Raw genomic sequence first — 17,351 nt, 5'->3', positions numbered from 1 at the left:
AAAAAAAAAATAAAAAATCAAAACACACTAGCGGCGGGGTCCTCTAGTGCAGGAGGTCCGCCGGCTCACTTTTGCGGTTGGGTGTTTTGCTTCGGTTAACCTGTAGAGAAGGAAATGATGATTATAACGGTGAAAAAATTTTGTAAAATGGGAATCGGGAAGGACCTTATCGGAGGCAGTTTTTGCAATTTCTCGCAACGGCAGTGCCGGACTTTGCCCACGATTTTCGACCAATTCATTGATCTTTTTTCTCCAATGTGGCCATAGAGGTGTTTGAAATTGAATTCCAAGCAAAAGAGAAAAGTTTTACCTCTTTTGGCTGTCGAAAGTGGCTCCGACGTGACGACGGGTAACGGTGGCTCTCCTTCCTAGCGGCTGGATTTTCTTCTCCAGCGAAGGTGTCTGGCGAATAGGGTTATGGTTTGGTGTGAAGATGATTATTTATATTCGTTCCCTTTTAATTTGGACTGTCCATCACGTTTGATCTGGACTGTTCGATTGTGATTAAATAAGGAGTGAATCTAGGGCATTCAACGCAATCTAATATGGGCCGTTTGATCGTGTTTAAATATAAAGTGGATATGGACCATTGATCGTGTTTAAATCTGACCGTCCAATCGCGTTTAGGGGAGGGAACGCTTCCGGGCGTCCGTGTACGCGGGAGCGAATATAGGCCGTTCGATTGCGGGCACGCATATCACCCGCGTGGCACCACGTTAGCGTCCGTTGCCACGCGACGCGTTCTGATTCGTCGGAGCTGTTGACTGGGCATCCTACATGGTACAACTTTCGTAAATTTTATTTTGACCCATAATTTTCGATTTTTCATTCAAAAATACCCCCAAAAGTTAAATTTTCACCATTTTTTTTCAAAATTCTTTTCAATTTCATCATCCATCAATTTTTTTTTCATTTTTACACTGTTTTGTAGCTCAGTGATCTGTTTCCTTAGTTCTTCCATCTCGATGCGGCTCATTCGGTAAGGAGCTACCGAGATGAGCTGGGTTCCTGGCTGTAAGTCTATGGTGAACTCGACCTCTCTGTCCCCTGGTAGACCGGGCAGTTCATCCAGAAATACGTCTGGAAAGTCTCGGACTACTGGAATCTCTTGGATACAAACTTCTTTCTTGGGTTTACCTAGTTAGAGAAAATACAAGATTAAGGCACTGGGAATTAAAAAGAAAAGAATTTGCCATTAGGGGAAATCAGTACCGAATAATTTTATTAACTTGTAAATGGCTCCTCGTTGGGAGGATTAAATACAATTTTTTTGTTAAAGCAGTCTATGGTGGCGTGATACGCCGCTAGCCAATCCATTCCTAGGATTACATCAAAATACCCTGTGTCTAACCCTATCAGGTCTACCCTCAATTTCCTATCTGCTATCTCCACGGCACATGCCCTGTAGACAACCTCTCCTAGCAATGTCTCCCCCCCAGCGGTAGATACAAGCAATAATGAATCAAGTCTATCAGGTGATACACAAATTTTGGAAGCAAGAACATGTGAAATAAAAGAATGTGATGCACCAGTATCAAACAAAATATGAGCAATGTGGCCAGAGATAGTATACATACCATGTACCACGTCCGGGTCTGCGTCGGCATCCTTCTGGGTAAGGTTGTAAACTCTGCCCTGGATTGGAGGCCTCCCTTGATTCTGGTTCCTAGGGCACTCCCTTGCATAGTGCTGGGCACTGCAGCATATGCGACAGGTGTTGTTGAGGCGGTAGCAGGGTCGGTCCCCATGATCCCTGCCGCAGTACTGGCAGATCTTCCCACGTGCTGCCCTGGTAGCCTGAGGAGGGGCCTGGACGACGGGTCTGGGCCTCTTACTGGGTTGGACAGGCATGGTAGGCGCTGGCCTGCGGAGCGGGGTTGAGGGTCGGGAACTTCCCGCTAGCTGAGGACGGGTGTCGAAGCTCCTTTCTATGATCTGCACCTTTGCTAGGACTGCCGAATATGTCTCGAGCTCCATCACCAGTAAGTGCTGTCTAATCTCCGGGCGGAGACCCCACTGGAATTTCCTGGCCTTTCGGCCCTCATCCAACAATGTCTCCGGGGCATGTCGGCCCAGCTCCAGGAACTTACGGGCATACTCCGACACTGTTATATTTCCCTGGACCAATTGAGCAAATTCCATTTCCTTTAGATGTTGGATGTGTTTAGGGAGATACTCCGCATGGAAGGCCGCTAGGAACTGCTCCCAAGTAACTGGTGCAGGCAGGGTGGCCCGCTTGAGCTCCCACCAGCGTACTACTTCCCCCACCAGCATGTAGGAGGCAATGGCAACCCTCTGCTCAGGAACTACTCCCAAGGTCTCGAAAGCTCTCTCAGTCTCTGCCAGCCAGTATTGGGCCTCTTCGAAAGAGGATCCCCCTGAAAAAGTGGAAGGGTTCAGTCTTCTGTACCTCTCTATGAAGCCGGGGTCAATCAAGGAGGGAGCGGGGTCCCGAGGTAGAGGGACTGGGGCCGGCTGAGGGTGAACTGGGGGACCCTGTGGTGGCGCCTGCTGATGTCGTGGGGGCACTGGAATGTGCTGTGGCGGCACCTGTTGGTATTGTGGCTGTGGTACCGGGTGGTACCGTGGAGGAACAGGCTCCTGCCGGGGTGGCTCAAGATCCGCCTGCTGTAGCGGGGGCTCAACCTGCGCTAGCGGAGGAGGTCCCGGTAACTCCCTTCTCTCCTCTTGCCTTCTCTGGGCAGCTGCAAGAGCCTCCACCATCTCGAATAGTCTATCTAAATCCTCCCGAAGTGAATTATCTGGGGCCGCTCGGTTTAGTGGGGGCCTTCCTCTCCTCATTCCCGTGTACCTGCATTCACAAGGAATGCTTGAGTAACGATATATCGGTGGGTATTTCTCTAAGGCACTATTGTGTAAGGGATGGGTCCGAGGAAATGCGGCTCTGATACCAACTGTAGCAGCCCCAGAAATTCATAATGAAATGTATATTAAAAATATCAAATGCGGAAGCGAAGTCAAGATTTGAATAACATCCCTTACACTAAAACCAAAAACGTGCTCACAAAATATAAAAGATCAAACTACCTAAAGGAGAAACTTGAAAGTAAAAGCTACGAATATGACTATGGAGTCTTTAGGCGTCCCCTTCGTCGTCCTCCGGCCGGCTTCTGGTTCGTCTTCTCCGGCGAGGGCAGGCGGCTAGGGTTTGGGGTCTGGTGTGGGGGTCTTATTTATACCCTTTTGCCTTTTGATCTCAGCCGTCCATTTTGATTTAATCTGGGCCGTCCGTTTTTGATTAAATTTGGGCCGTCCGTGCGATTAAATCTGGACTGTCCGTGCGCGCGATTGATCTGGACCGTCCGATCGCGCGCACGCAGATCGCCAACGTGGCCCGTCCCCGGTCGACGTGGTTTTGCCACGTGGCAGGTCCTGGTTGGCCAGGACTGCTGACTGGGTCTGCTGACGTGGCTGCTGACGTGGCACGCACGTTTTTTTTTTTTTTTTTCTCTTCTTCTTCAATTTCCCCGGGCGCTACACACATTACTCTCAATTTTTTATAATAAATAATTTCAAAACTCATACATGTGAGGAGAAAACTAATAGTGCATTTAAAAGTAAAAAACTACATACAACAAGGAATCTAAGCATAATAAACTACATACTCAAGTTGTTACTAACTCATTTCTCTCTATCTATTCTTAAAAGATTTCTCTACTAACTTCATTTTCCAATTTATTATTTTATTATCACCATATTTAATTTCCACAAAAAATATCTCATAACCTAAAAGAATATACAATTTAAATGTTTTTATGTTAAATGCTTCTACTTTGTCAATAGGGTTATTAACTACCATAGATAGTGTCTTTTCTATTGCTACCAATTCAACTTCCTTATCTCACCTCTTATCCCAATAAATGCCAAAAGATGGTCTATCAAACATTAAATTTTTACGATACAAGTGCTAGTCTCTCATATTTGTTCAATCTTATACCTCTTTTTTTATTGTGATATATAGATAAATCTGTGATAAAGATGACAATATTACTAAAAAAAGAAAGTTACTCATACTAAGAAGATATATCAATTTTATTTTAATTAGATCAATTACTCTAAATTGTTCTATTGATTTTTGTTTAAAAATTCTCTTTTTTCTCTCTAATTAAATTATTTAAACTACTAGATAGAAAATTTTAACTATCCCCATCTTTTTCTGCTCCTTAGATCCTCATAACTTTTTTTTTTTTATATATAGATCTTTATATTAAAGAGGGGATTAATCTTTGATATACCTACACTATGTCCTACCACCCTAAGCAAGCATATTAAACTCTGTATAGCTTTGTCTTCCTCATGACATAATAAATCTCATTTTATATTTCAAAATTCCACCAAAAACACGTCCTTCCTAAGCCCAATATTCTAATTCTATGTAATCCATCCCAAGCTCTACATACCTTCTAAGGTATAATCTCCCACTCAAACATTATTTTAAAAAGTAATTATTTATCATTGTTCATATAATCTAAAATGATATTTCCTATTAAACCCTTTTTCACATTGCTTTAAGCTACTTTTAGTGATTCTTTTGTGAACCTAATGTTCCTCTCGGTAGACTTTCCCTAGAAAAAAAAAAACCTATCATAACCATGTCTATGAATATCGCAAATAATTCTTCTCCAATATGCATTCACATTATTCCCAAAATTATGTATCTATTTATTTAATATTGCTTAGTTCATTTCTAAGATACTTCCTAAACTAACCATTCTTATAATAAACAAATGATATCCTATGATACAAAATGAACTTTTCTTTTATCTATAGTATTTGTCTAGTTGAATTTCTTACTTAAAGCCTCTACTCTATTACTAATCCCACTAATATCTTCATCAATAACATATAAAATATTATGATATGTACATATACAACTTTAACTAACGTCACTTAAACTCCAATAGATAAATAACTAATTTTCTTCGAAAATACTCATTCTTTATCAAATTTATCAATTACATGTTGTCATATTATTATAGATTTAAAATTAGCCCCCAAAGAAAATCATAAGTAAATAAAATGAATATAATGAACATTTTTTTTTCTAAATAACTAGAACTGGAAAAAGTAAACAAAAAGATTGCTAATGAAGAAAATGAAAAGAGTGATGTAGTATTTTATTTAATTTAGCTTCATAAAAAATAAAATAATTAGTTATAAAAAAATAATTAAAACTATTTTTAGACTATTTGTTTCTCTTTAGTTTCTTTATTTAGAAATAAAAAATTATAGTTACACAATAGGGATATAGTTATCATGTCTTATTTTTTTCACTAATTTATTTATTTTTTATTTTTTAAAACAAAATAAACATAAGACTCAAACTTCGACTTAAATCTGTATTTTATTTTTATTTTTAATTTTTTTTTTAATTTTGGCATTCTATGCGAGTAAGAATCAAATAAAAAATCCGGGAACAGAGGTAAGCGGAGAGCAGTTGTCGAATTCCTCTTCTCGGCGTTAAATCCAATGGAGAGGGATTGAAAAGGACTCATCGATCCTGTTCTTAGTGTTCAGGCCGCCATGTCGCTGACTAACGGGATACTGCTTTTATCTTCTTCTTCGTGTTTGCTTTGTGGAAGCTTTTATAATAAAACCGTTACTAACTTCCCAAGCCAAAACTCGAGTGATGTTTCGTTATTAAGCTTCACAGCACAAACGAACTCATCTGAATCTCGCATCTCTAGGGTTTGTGATTGGCCTTGTTTGCGGGACATGCGTTTTGCTGATGGCCGATGGAGGCTGAAGGCCGCCGCAGGTACTCGCATTGTAGACAGTGCGCCCTCTAGACTCAGTACCGTCGAAATACCTGTTAATTGTTACCAGGTCCGTTCTTGATTTTTCTGTGATGTTATATACCATCATCGTGCACACCGCTTATTTGTGCCCGCGAGCCTATGTCTTTGTTAGAAATGATTTCGTGAAATTGCGGGGATCATTTAGTGTGATTCAGAATTTTGTCATTGTTTTTGTCTGTTATATGTTTGGGAAAGGGTACTGTATTTTACAATGTTATTTTCTCTGAGGAAAGGTAGCTTATGAATTATGTGTTCAGGCACATGGCTTAAATTTGCTGATGCATTCTCATGGTCTTTACTTTGACACGCAATTATTTTCTCTCTTAAAGTCGTTATATATATATATATATAATTTTAAAGTGTAATGAGTGTTAGACTGTTTATCGGAAAAGATCTACCTGCAATGTTTTCCTGTCAAGATTTTGTTTCTAGTGGTATAACCAATCCTCTGGGTATGTATGCTCCCTGCTCGTTCATAAAATAGTATTATGGCAACTAATTTCATATTTTGGGGAATCCATCGTACTTCATTTGAACAAGCATCAAAGTGAAAAATGCAGTTGAATTATTTCTATACAGTAAAAGCAGTGCAATTGTCTCTATACAGATTGCTATTTGAAAATCATTTGGGTTTATAATGTGAAGTGCAGTACCATGTCCATCTTCACCTGCTTTCTGATAGCTCACTATCTGGCATTGTGGAGTTCTGATATTTTGTGAAGGAATGGCTGGAGCTGCTAGGGGCTTTTCCAATTTGCTTAATTTTGGAAGTAGATAAATTAGTCATAGCTAGAAATAGAAGCTTTAAACTGATATTTTTGGGTTTTTAAGATACAACATCTTTTGTGTTGTTTTCTTGTAGTTATATCATTTTAGCGTATGGGTTTTCTTTGTATTATTTAAATAATGCTTGTTTTCCTGAAGAGAAGCACAGTGGATTCTATCCTATAAGATTTCATAAATTTCTTCATTCTCTTTTTCTTTAAGGTGTATATTTATGCTCAAGTTTACTAGAGAAGATATCGGAAAGATCATGTTGCAGATTCATTATTCATCATGGTTTTTGTGATGTTTCTATTTAGCTTTTTATTCACACTAGTACCACAATGCAGACATGAACCAATAATTTTTCATCATTCATCATAGAGAATAGAGAAGTTTCTAGCTTTTCGTTGTTATTCATATTTTCTAGTTTTTTAGTCACATTAGTTAATCATATCCTTTATTAATACAACGACAAGTTAGGTAGTAAAATAAAATAGAAAGTTCTGAAATTGTTTCCTGGCTTTTTTTTGGTGGTAGGCCATTGCAAGTTGTTTTGGAGGGCTGAAAATTGTTCCAGCTTTTGCTTGTCTTTCTAACTTGCCATTCTAGTTTTACGGAGTTGGACATACCGTGTTTGAGTCATGCTGGTAGCCTGTGTATCTTCTCATAGAAACTAGTATCATAATTTCTTTATGGATATTTTACTTATTTCTTTGAAGTCTGTCTGTTTACAAGTTGAGTTGTTTAAGAAGATTCATATAAAAAGTAACTGGAATTTGAAAACCTTTTGCTGTTTATGTTAACAACTCATATGTCAATATTATCTTTTGCAGCTTATTGGTGTCTCTGATCAAGCTGAGAAAGATGAAATTGTTAAGTCAGTTATGGATTTGAAAAGGGCTGAGGTTGAGGAAGGTTACACCATGGATGCTGTTCTGTCACGCCAGGTAACTTGGAAGTATAAATTTGGTTGTAGTTTTGCTTGATTCTCGACCTTTCTTTTTCTGTTCTTTTTTATTTGATGCAGTAACAGTTGAAATGGCTTCCATGTCTTCCTAAGTTACTGCCTCAAATATTTACTCTCTTTTATTTTGCAGGAGCTTCTAATGGATGTGAGGGATAAGCTCCTCTTTGAACCAGAATACGCTGGGAACCCAAAGGAAAAGATCCCTCCTAAATCTCCTCTTAGAATCCCCTGGGCTTGGTTGCCTGGTGCCCTCTGCCTTCTTCAAGAGGTAAAAGTTTTACAGAAGTTTTAAGGTGTGGTTTAAGATCACGTTCTGCATACCACACCTAACAAAGTAGTTCTGTCTTGGACTTCAAGGACCAGATAACCTGCTGCTAAACTCAAATCTAGGGTGTTATTTTGTGGCTTTTGGATACAATTATCTCATATAATCTTTAAGGTTGATGTGGAATGTTTTTATTCTTTCTCTTTATGCAATTTTTGTTCGTTCTGGTTGGAATATTTGGTTATAGAAAATAGAGATGATAGAGATTAGTCTGGTTCAGGTTGGGGAGGAGAAACTTGTGCTGGATATTGGCCGGGCAGCTCTTCAGCATCCAGATGCTAAGTCATATATTCATGATTTGCTTCTGTCTATGGCACTAGCTGAGGTAAGATTGATTAGTAAAGAGGTTAAGAACATATAACAACTTCTATAGGAGCTTTGTTATGCCTCCTCTTCTTATCATAGGTGCTTTCTTGAAGTGTGCAATTGCAAAGATTGGTTTTGAGAAGAACAAAGTGTCACAAGGATTTGAATCTCTTGCTCGTGCTCAATATTTGCTCAGAAGTAAAATATCTCTTGGGAAAATGACACTACTATCTCAGGTGCTCTTTCTTTCTTGTACCTGTAAAATATCGAGAGGGTAAAATGCTGGTGTCAAATAGTTTCTTGCTTTAGACTATGGCTAAAGAGGGGGGGGGGGGGGGGGGTATGAGGGCTATGGATTTGCAAATTGGGGAAATTGAAGAAAAGATGACAGCTTTTTATTGTTACTCAGACATTGCTTTACGAAGAATTATTTACAAGAAGTATTGCCTATGATTTTCAGATAGAAAAGTCTCTGGAAGAGCTTGCACCTGCTTGCACATTGGAACTACTAGGCATGCCTCACTCGCCAGAAAATGCTGATCGGAGACGAGGTGCCATTGCAGCTTTGCATGAACTTCTTAGACAGGGTCTTGATGTTGAAACATCATGTCAAGTGCAGGACTGGCCATGCTTTTTGAGTCAAGCACTTAACAGGCTGATGGCAACCGAAATTGTTGATCTTCTTCCATGGGATAACTTAGCCATCAGAAGGAAGAATAAGAAATCACTTGAATCACAGAATCAACGAGTGGTGATTGATTTTAATTGTTTCTACATGGCATTGATAGCTCATGTTGCTCTCGGATTTTCTAGCAAGCAAATTGAATTGGTAATTTCTCATCTAGCCTGATTATTTTGATTAAAATTATTTATTTCTTGGCCTGTCTTCTAAATGTTGTTTGTACTGTTTTTTGTAGATTCAGAAAGCAAAAATTATTTGTGAATGTTTAGTAGCATCAGAAGGTGTTGATCTAAAATTTGAGGAAGCATTTTGCTTATTTCTTCTTGGACAAGTATGTTTTCTATCTTCATATTTTTTTATTTTTGTTTCTTTAATAAAATGTTTTTACTATTTTTTTAAGGGAAAATTTTACTGAAACATGACTTATATTTGGTATCATCTGATAAAATATGACTCAATTTTGATTATCTATGAAAAGATGACCTTATTAATTAATTGTTAAAAACCTAAAGGCATTAATTTATTTTCTAGGTATTGTATCCCTCAAAGACATTCCTGAAACTGACCCAATAGCCATGCTTAAACTAAAGTCAGAATTCAAATTCATGAATTTAACTACAGAGTTTTCAAATAAAAAATATGAACTTGAAGATAGCAATTTGGTTTCCTATATTCACAAGACTATATGAAATAGTGGAATCCTATGTTTGGTGGCAAAGAAGAGACAACACAACATCACAAGAATACTTTTTCATAGTACAAATTGTTTCAAAAAGAATGGCGAGTCTATTTTGTACAACACCAACGTAGAAATTCATTTCAAAAGTACCTTTTGCCTTCTATCACTGCCATTACCCACTTCGTGTCATGCTCTTTCACCACTTTAGTTAGTCGTTTTGTGTAAATTATATTTCAGTTTTTCTTTTATTTTGTAAATAATTATTAATTTATTAAACTTAAAATTTATTTAAATTATTAACTTAGGAAATCTGTTTGTTATATTTAACTTATAAATTAATGTTCTCTTTTAAACTAGTTTATTGATTAATTAAATTTATAATTTAGAACTATGTAAATTTGAATTGAAGACTTCTAAGATATAATAGATTTATCCTGTCTAGCATTATATACTCCAATTGCTTTACTGTTTTTCTTCAGTTTTTAAAATCCTAATCAAGGTGACATAGAAAACAATTGATGCTGGATAGCCTGCAACCACTGAAAAATTGATATCTTAAAAGACATCCAAATTTACATCTTAAATGGCATCCACAAAATAAGTGGTTGCCTGCAACCACTGAAAAATTCCCTTAAGTCTTAGATATGGATCACCAACAAGCATGTATAGTAGAACCAAACTGAAAATAATAAGAATCTGATAACTTGGCAGAAATGGGAGACGGTTGCTTAGAACAAGACCAAAGTTGAAAACCAAATGCTTCGCCTGGCAAAAATTCATTTGGATTATACTTGAATTGAAGTATCATATTGAAACCAAGAACAGAGCATTCTGTGAAGTATTCTTTTCAAAAAGGTATTTAGAAAATTAATAAAGTGGTATTAGTCTCTTAAAGAAATGGATTGAAAGTATTCTTTAACAAGAAAAGAAAATATGGAGGCAATTGTCTGACATGGGTCAAAGAATCAAGGTTTTCAAGACTAATATTTGTAATGTTTCATATATGCCTGAGTAGATTCTCCACCAAAAGACTATTATTCCTGACTGGCTCTGACTTTTTTCCTCTTTTTTCTCTCTCATCAGTCACTATAATTGTAAAATGGTTACAACCAGCTTTTTTTTTTTGGAGAGAGAAGATGGATATGTGGTTATGAATATCAGTGAAGATGGGAACAGCAGCAAGATGGTGTTTTTTGTTGGTTGGAGTGAGTAGCAGGTGTCAAATGTGTTCGGGAAAACAAGAAAATTAGAAGGAAAAATATTCAAAAACTCGAGAAAGAAATTTTCTTCCTCGGATGGAAAATCAGAAGGAGAATAGTTCTAGGGTAAATTGGAAAACTAGGAACTCTTTTGTTTTTTTGTCAATTAAAATTACAGCGAATTTGGAGTTATGCTTGTAGGTTGTGCTAAATCTGATTCATATTTTTGTAATTTACCTTTTCTTTTTTCAATTCTTGGCTTGGAAGTTTACTTTCATCATGTTCAATATGAATGTTTCTTCATTAGAGTGCTTTGTAACCATGTCTTCCTATCAGGGTAATGAAGCTGAGGCTCTTGAAAAGCTTAAGCAACTTGAATCGAATTGTAACTCCCCTATATCTGATTCTATGTCAGTCAAGGAAAGTAAAGTTGCTTCTCATCCAAGTCCATCATTGGTATGTTCCCTATTAGTGCAAAGAAATTCTTTGTTCCAGATGTTCAGAAATAGCTTTAGATGCATCACGTAATGGTGGGATATTATATACATAGCAGCTGCATTTCTTACAACAAGTTGATATCTTACGTATACATTTTTCCATAAATAGTTATAGTTTTCTAGCTCTGGTAGCATGACTGTATGGCTCTGCATCTCTTCTGAGAGTAATATCCTTGTTCAGCTGTTAAATTGTTGTTAAGTTGTCCCCCACTCTTTTGGGGTATGGATGACCAGAGCCTTGTCAATTGTGTATTGCCTTATAAACTGTGATCAGTCTATGAAATAACTTTATATCAAGTAAGAACCTGGAAACTGTGAAGTGCTGTTTATTGAAGGATGCATCAGTTACGTGTTTGTCTACCATCCATAAACTTATAGAAATTATAACTATTACTGTTTTAGCTTTTGTCTTTGTTTTATTCTCTTTTTTTTGATTGGGTTCAGGGTAACCACAACAATTAATACGGTTGATCACTAGATAACCATGAATCATTATCCTACGTGGATTCTTTTCCTTATGCTGCCATTTCCCTCTGTCCTATACTCTTACACCTTCATGCTACACTTAAGATAGATACTTCCTCATGTCAGACTGCCTGCTGAACTTGACCAGGAAATATGGCTCAAGGATGCTGTGCTGGCTTTGTTCCCTGATACCCAAGATTGTTCTCCACTGTTGGTGAGGTTTCTAATGCTGACCTAAACATAGATAAAGGCTTAAAGTGGATGGGAATTTATTCACAGATATACCTATCTGCAGGCTAATTTTTTTAGGGATGAAAAGAAAGTTACAGTGTCTGTGAAAGGAAGAGTAGCACCAGAGAAATTTATGGTAAACCAAAGATCACTATCTTCTGTAGCGTCAGAGGGGCGAGATTTTAAGCACTCTCTTCCCAGTGTGAACTCTTTGCGACCTGTCAGGTCAGCTGTCAAGCAGTTGACTCCAACTGATTTGCAGACTCCATTGATACCAGGCAAGAGCAGTAATGGAAGCAATGCTGGTGGTTCTTCGGTTCAATTAAAAAGAAACCTTGGATCACACCACAACAAAGTTTGCAAGAGTTGGCCCTTCCAAATGAGTATTGCCAAAGGAATAACTTTGATTACTGTGTTAGGATGCACCGTACTCTTTTCAATAAAGCTCTCAGGTTTGAGGTTCAATTGGATTGCTACGGGGGCATCTAGGAAGCCAAGTGCGAACACAAGTGAAACAGAACCTTTTCTGACTTACGATGCAGGCACTGCTTGTTTAAAAGCAAGTTCCCTCACTGGTAGAATAGCAAAGCTATTGGAGCTGCTCAAGATGCAACCTGGCTATCACGCAGATGATGGATATCTGAAAACTTCTTTTCCTTCTGCGAGTCTGTCAACCTCTATGGAAATGGAATACAAAAGGCCTATGCCTATTGAAGAAGCTGAAGACATTGTGAAAAGATGGCAAACTATTAAGGCTGAAGCTTTGGGGCCTAGCCATCAGGTTTATAGCCTCTCTGAAGCCCTTGATGGACCAATGCTTGTTCAGGTAGTATGTGTTTTATTTCGCAATAATTTCAGTCTATGCCAACAATTCTTGAGCTGAAATTGCACATTGTAATGCGATTTAATTCAAGTATAAGCTACTCATGTTATAACCTAGAAACTGATGCATATATCACCGAAGTTAGTTGGGAGTGATTTTGATTAGCCATTGCTATTCTAGAAAGTTTGAGGTTATCTATTCTGTGTTTACAGACATATTTGGTGGATATGAAGAAACCCAGAGAATTTGGCTGTACTGCTTTAGGAATTTTGATTAAGCTTTCAAACTTAAATTTATTTTATTCCTCAGTTCAATGGTGAAAAGAAAGAGTACGTGAATCTTAAACCTCATAGAAACTTCATGGAACATGACTTTGTAGAGGACAAGATTTTTGAAGTGCATAAAAAATGAGATGAGAGGCTTTATTCGTTAATGAAATGCCATTGAAGACTTAATCATATCCTTCCAGCTCTGACCTGTTATGAAGTGGTAACATAATGGAACATATCAATACTTTTGTTCTGGAGTCTAAAGTGCTACTTTGTTGTTTCTCACTTTCCCTCTTTTCTTACCTCTTGGGTTTTTTTGGGGGTGGGGTATTGGGTTACAGTGGCAAACTCTGGCTGATGCAGCAATCACTAGGTCTTGCTATTGGAGATTTGTTTTGCTGCAGCTGACCATCCTGCAAGCTGACATTTTCTCTAATGGGACGGATGGGGAAATGGCGGAAATTAAGGCTCTCTTAGAGGAAGCAGCAGAGTTAGTTGATGTATCACAGCCAAAGAATTCAAATTATTACAGGTAAGAAGAGTGATAATAATATATATGTATTTGATATATGATGATTATGATGATAATGATGATGATGATGAGATGATGATAGTTGGGGGTATTAAGGAGCATAGTTTGTTAGATGTATATGAGCGAAAGAAGTAAAATTAATTAGCATATATGGGACTAGTTAGATGATCATCTATTTTTTTCTTAACTAGTTTTTATGGGGGATATTGTAGAGTTTATCTCAATTTGAAACTGTTATTTACAGATCCAATACCGGCTTTAGCTATTCCTTTTCATAAAACTTTAGAGAAGTCACATCTTCAAATAGAAAATTACATTTTGTTGAGATTACAAACTCATTAATTCGCGATGTTTCTGCAACTTCATTTGATTGTCATCTTAGCCCGATGTTTTCTCTGTAATCTGCCATGAAATTTTGAAGGCAAGTTTTATTTAACTGTTCTCAACTTATTTCCTTTGATTTCAGTACCTATAAGATTCACTATATCCTTAAGAAACAAGATGGATCGTGGAAATTTTGCCACGGTGATATTGAAAGGCCACAATGAGACAACCAATGCAAAGCATTAATCAGTGCTGTCATCTAACTTAGTATCAGTAACAAGTGTTCATGGGAGGACACAAAGAATTCAAGGTAAATTTCATCGGAAAGGCTGTTACAGCTTATCACTTCGGTAAGCCTGTATCATACAGGCAGATTTGTTTATTTATTTTTACCTCTCGAAATTGGCTTGTGAAAAAGTTTAACACGATATGTAGTAGAGTTAGGAAGGAAACTAGAACTGGAACGTTTGCAGGTAGAATTATGTAATGGCTGCTAATTTGTGACAGCAGTTGCACCAGCCTGCTTTATGTCTGTAGACAATCTCAAAGATCTAGTCAGAATCTGCATTCCATTTCTAACTTTGTTACGGAAGAAAATGTAAAATAGTTTTCTTTTTTCTTTTTCTCCTAGTTTTTTAATGTCTCTATTGTTCTTTCTTTTTCCGAGAAAATAAAATGGAAATATTTTAATTATGAAGGGATGGTATGATTAACAAGACATAGAACAAATTTTCTCCTGGAAAATATAGGTAACTTGCAAAAATGCCAGTTCAATTTAATTCTAATTATAGAAGAATGGGTTCTTTTGAACACTTACATAAGTATTTGCTATTTAATTGTTTTGGTTTTAGAAAAACTGAAAATAGAAGCAAATATGAACTTAAGATGAAATTTTTTTCCTAGCCTAGCCTCGTGCAATCAATTGGAAGGGGAAAAAAAACTTAAAATAAAGAAAATTGGAAGAGAATTCAAACGTATAACTGAAGCTAAAAATTTCTGAAGACAATCACATCGTTTCTAATATTTGTGGCATATTTGTTCTGAGTAACTGAAAATTTTTGCTTAAAATTTTACTAGCTGCGATTGAGTAACTGAAGGTTTTTGCTTGAAATTTTAGTGGGAGCTGAATGTTTTAGTCAGTTGACTATTGTTAGTATAGTTAGGATTTTTTTTTTTTTTTAAAGTTTTTACATATATCATAAATTTCATCTTGAGTCTCTTTTGAAAATTTGTTCATATGCTTTTGTAAACTAGTTCTTTGAGAGAAAGTTTCTTATAATTAGTTCTTAAAATCATTTGGTTTTTTCTGCAAGATGTGAACGAATCTCTTAAGAGCTTTTAAGCAGATAAAATGCTTGAGGTTGTTGACTAGATATCTTCTTTTAAAAAGAAAAAGACTTCATTCAAAAGTGAAGCTTGACGAAATCAATCCAGCACAACGATAAGAGCTGAAAAAGTTGAGTGCTCCTGAGAATACATGCCATTATAAGTGATATTTTTATCTCCCTATCCAAGACATGTACAACCAATTACACTGTCTATTAATTTAAGTTTTGAGAAAAAGATATAAATTTACAAATTAACTTCAAAATGACCTCAGTAAACAATCTAAATTCTGTATCGTCCTTTTTACATTTTCTCAATGAAGATACCATTGATTTTGAATCCCTTTCCACTATGATATGTGTAATACTTCTATTATGCGTGCTCTTTGAACTAATACTGCCATTATCTTTGTCATCTATTGGAGTGCTACTAAATTTTCCTCAAACCCATAAGTTATGGATCCATTTCAATCTCTACAAATTATTTCTAGCCCTGTTTTGTTGTTTGTGATAAAAGAAACATCAGTATTTAACTTGCATATACCTTTTGAAAAAAGTGTCCAACCCCTTTAAGCTAACATAAGATTTTCATTTTTACCAGTAGACCCCTCTTTTAAGTTGAATGAAGAATACAACTATTTTAGTTCACTAAAAGAGACCTAGGTTCTCATCAATAAATCTTAGACATTAACTGCTTTTGTTCATAAATCTATGAGTTTCGTGCTCACCAAATTCCCCATGTAATCAATATAAATTAGTTGCTAAACAACTTATCAGCAGTTAAATGATTTTGTAAGCAACTGAGGAATGATATTTGTACATGGTTATAACTTATGAGAGGATTAAGTTTCTACAGTATCAATGTTTAAAGAGATATTCATTAGTTTTGTCCTCAACAACACATATTGTAGCATTACCGATTCGGGATAATTAGTTTTGTGATACTAATTTAAATTTTCTTAAATTATAATAAGAGTTGATTTTTTTTGAAAGGTGCAAAAATAATTATTAAGAAAAAAATATATATGCATTTTGGATACTTTTGAAACAAATTTCCAGAATTAGGGCCAATATGTAAAATAAGGGGGGGCATGCATGAAAGAGAACTTGGAAAACCGAGGCTTCTTTGTAATTTAAAGAAAAGTGCCCATGTAGGATGACCACGTCAGTAGCACGATGAATCAGGATGTGCCACGTAACAGTCGTGTCAGCAGGCGTGTCCACGCGGGAAGCCATGTTGGCAATTCGCGTACCTAAGGGATCGAACAACTTAGATTTGCTCCCGCTCGCACCAACAATCCGATCGCAATCCCGTCTGAATTCAAATGAACGGCTTTGATCACCCACGTAATGGATTCAACGATAACACGATCAATGGCCTAGATTCGCAGGATTGACTGATCGGACGGTCTGAGATGCACATGGGAGGGAAACGCATGACACCCTCAATAGGCCGGATCAGACAGTCTTTGTTGCTCTATGCGGGCCCGCATGAATGGCCCGAGTTAAAAGAGGATAGGTATTTTACCCTCTTTTCGGCTGGCCTCCCAAACCCTAGCTGTTAGGTCAACCAAAAAAGAAGAAGTAGGGGGCGCCGGAGGGAGCTCAAATGCGGGAAAAGCGATGGTGCTATCATGTCGGAAGTCGAAGGTGACGTCATAAGCACGATTTCTATCATATTGCTTCATTCTCGATCCTTTTTAACTAAATTCACCTTAGATCAACCCAAGAACACCGTAAGCCGGAAGGAGAGACTCGTGTATGTGATTGAAAGTCAGACCCGATTTTGGTAAGCCGTCTGCCTTCTTTTGCTCCCTTTTCCTTCCATAGACACTAATAGCGTGTTATTTTCTTTGTTTAGCAAAGGAATAAGAGAAAATAAGAGAAAATAGGCGAAGGTTAAGAGTGGTGGCCGTCGCGACTGGTAGTAACGGGAAACAGTGTTGCCATCGTCCGAATGGGATAAGAATGCCCAAACCCTTCTCTCTGTAACAGTTGATCGAAGGTCAACAAAAGAAAAAAGAATAATAAATATAGAATAATAGTAATAGTACTAATAAAATAATAAAAATAGTAGGGATAACAATAAAAATAAAGTGGTATGTATATAGGTATATGTACAAATACACTTAATTGAACCTAA

At 36.9% G+C, this 17,351-nt stretch overlaps 1 protein-coding gene across 1 annotated transcript; it reads left to right on the top strand.

The window, feature by feature from the left end:
- The first annotated feature begins 5,394 nt into the window (after window positions 1-5,394).
- On the top strand, window positions 5,395-14,513 carry PARC6 (plastid division protein). The gene is made up of 12 exons (XM_088211352.1): window positions 5,395-5,847; window positions 7,418-7,531; window positions 7,682-7,819; window positions 8,097-8,201; window positions 8,296-8,418; window positions 8,643-9,011; window positions 9,100-9,195; window positions 11,079-11,198; window positions 11,853-11,918; window positions 12,000-12,761; window positions 13,369-13,559; window positions 14,026-14,513. Exons 1-12 carry the CDS (start codon window positions 5,545-5,547, stop codon window positions 14,105-14,107), a joined length of 2,469 nt encoding a protein of 822 aa, XP_088067478.1. The 5' UTR covers window positions 5,395-5,544; the 3' UTR covers window positions 14,108-14,513.
- The last annotated feature ends 2,838 nt before the right edge of the window (window positions 14,514-17,351 follow it).

Source organism: Carica papaya, chromosome 9 (genome assembly GCF_054855325.1).
Source record: "Carica papaya isolate Zhongbai chromosome 9, ASM5485532v1, whole genome shotgun sequence".
Lineage (NCBI taxonomy): Eukaryota > Viridiplantae > Streptophyta > Magnoliopsida > Brassicales > Caricaceae > Carica > Carica papaya.
Note: the sequence above shows the minus strand (reverse complement) of the source record. Positions and strands in the feature narration are given on the sequence as shown.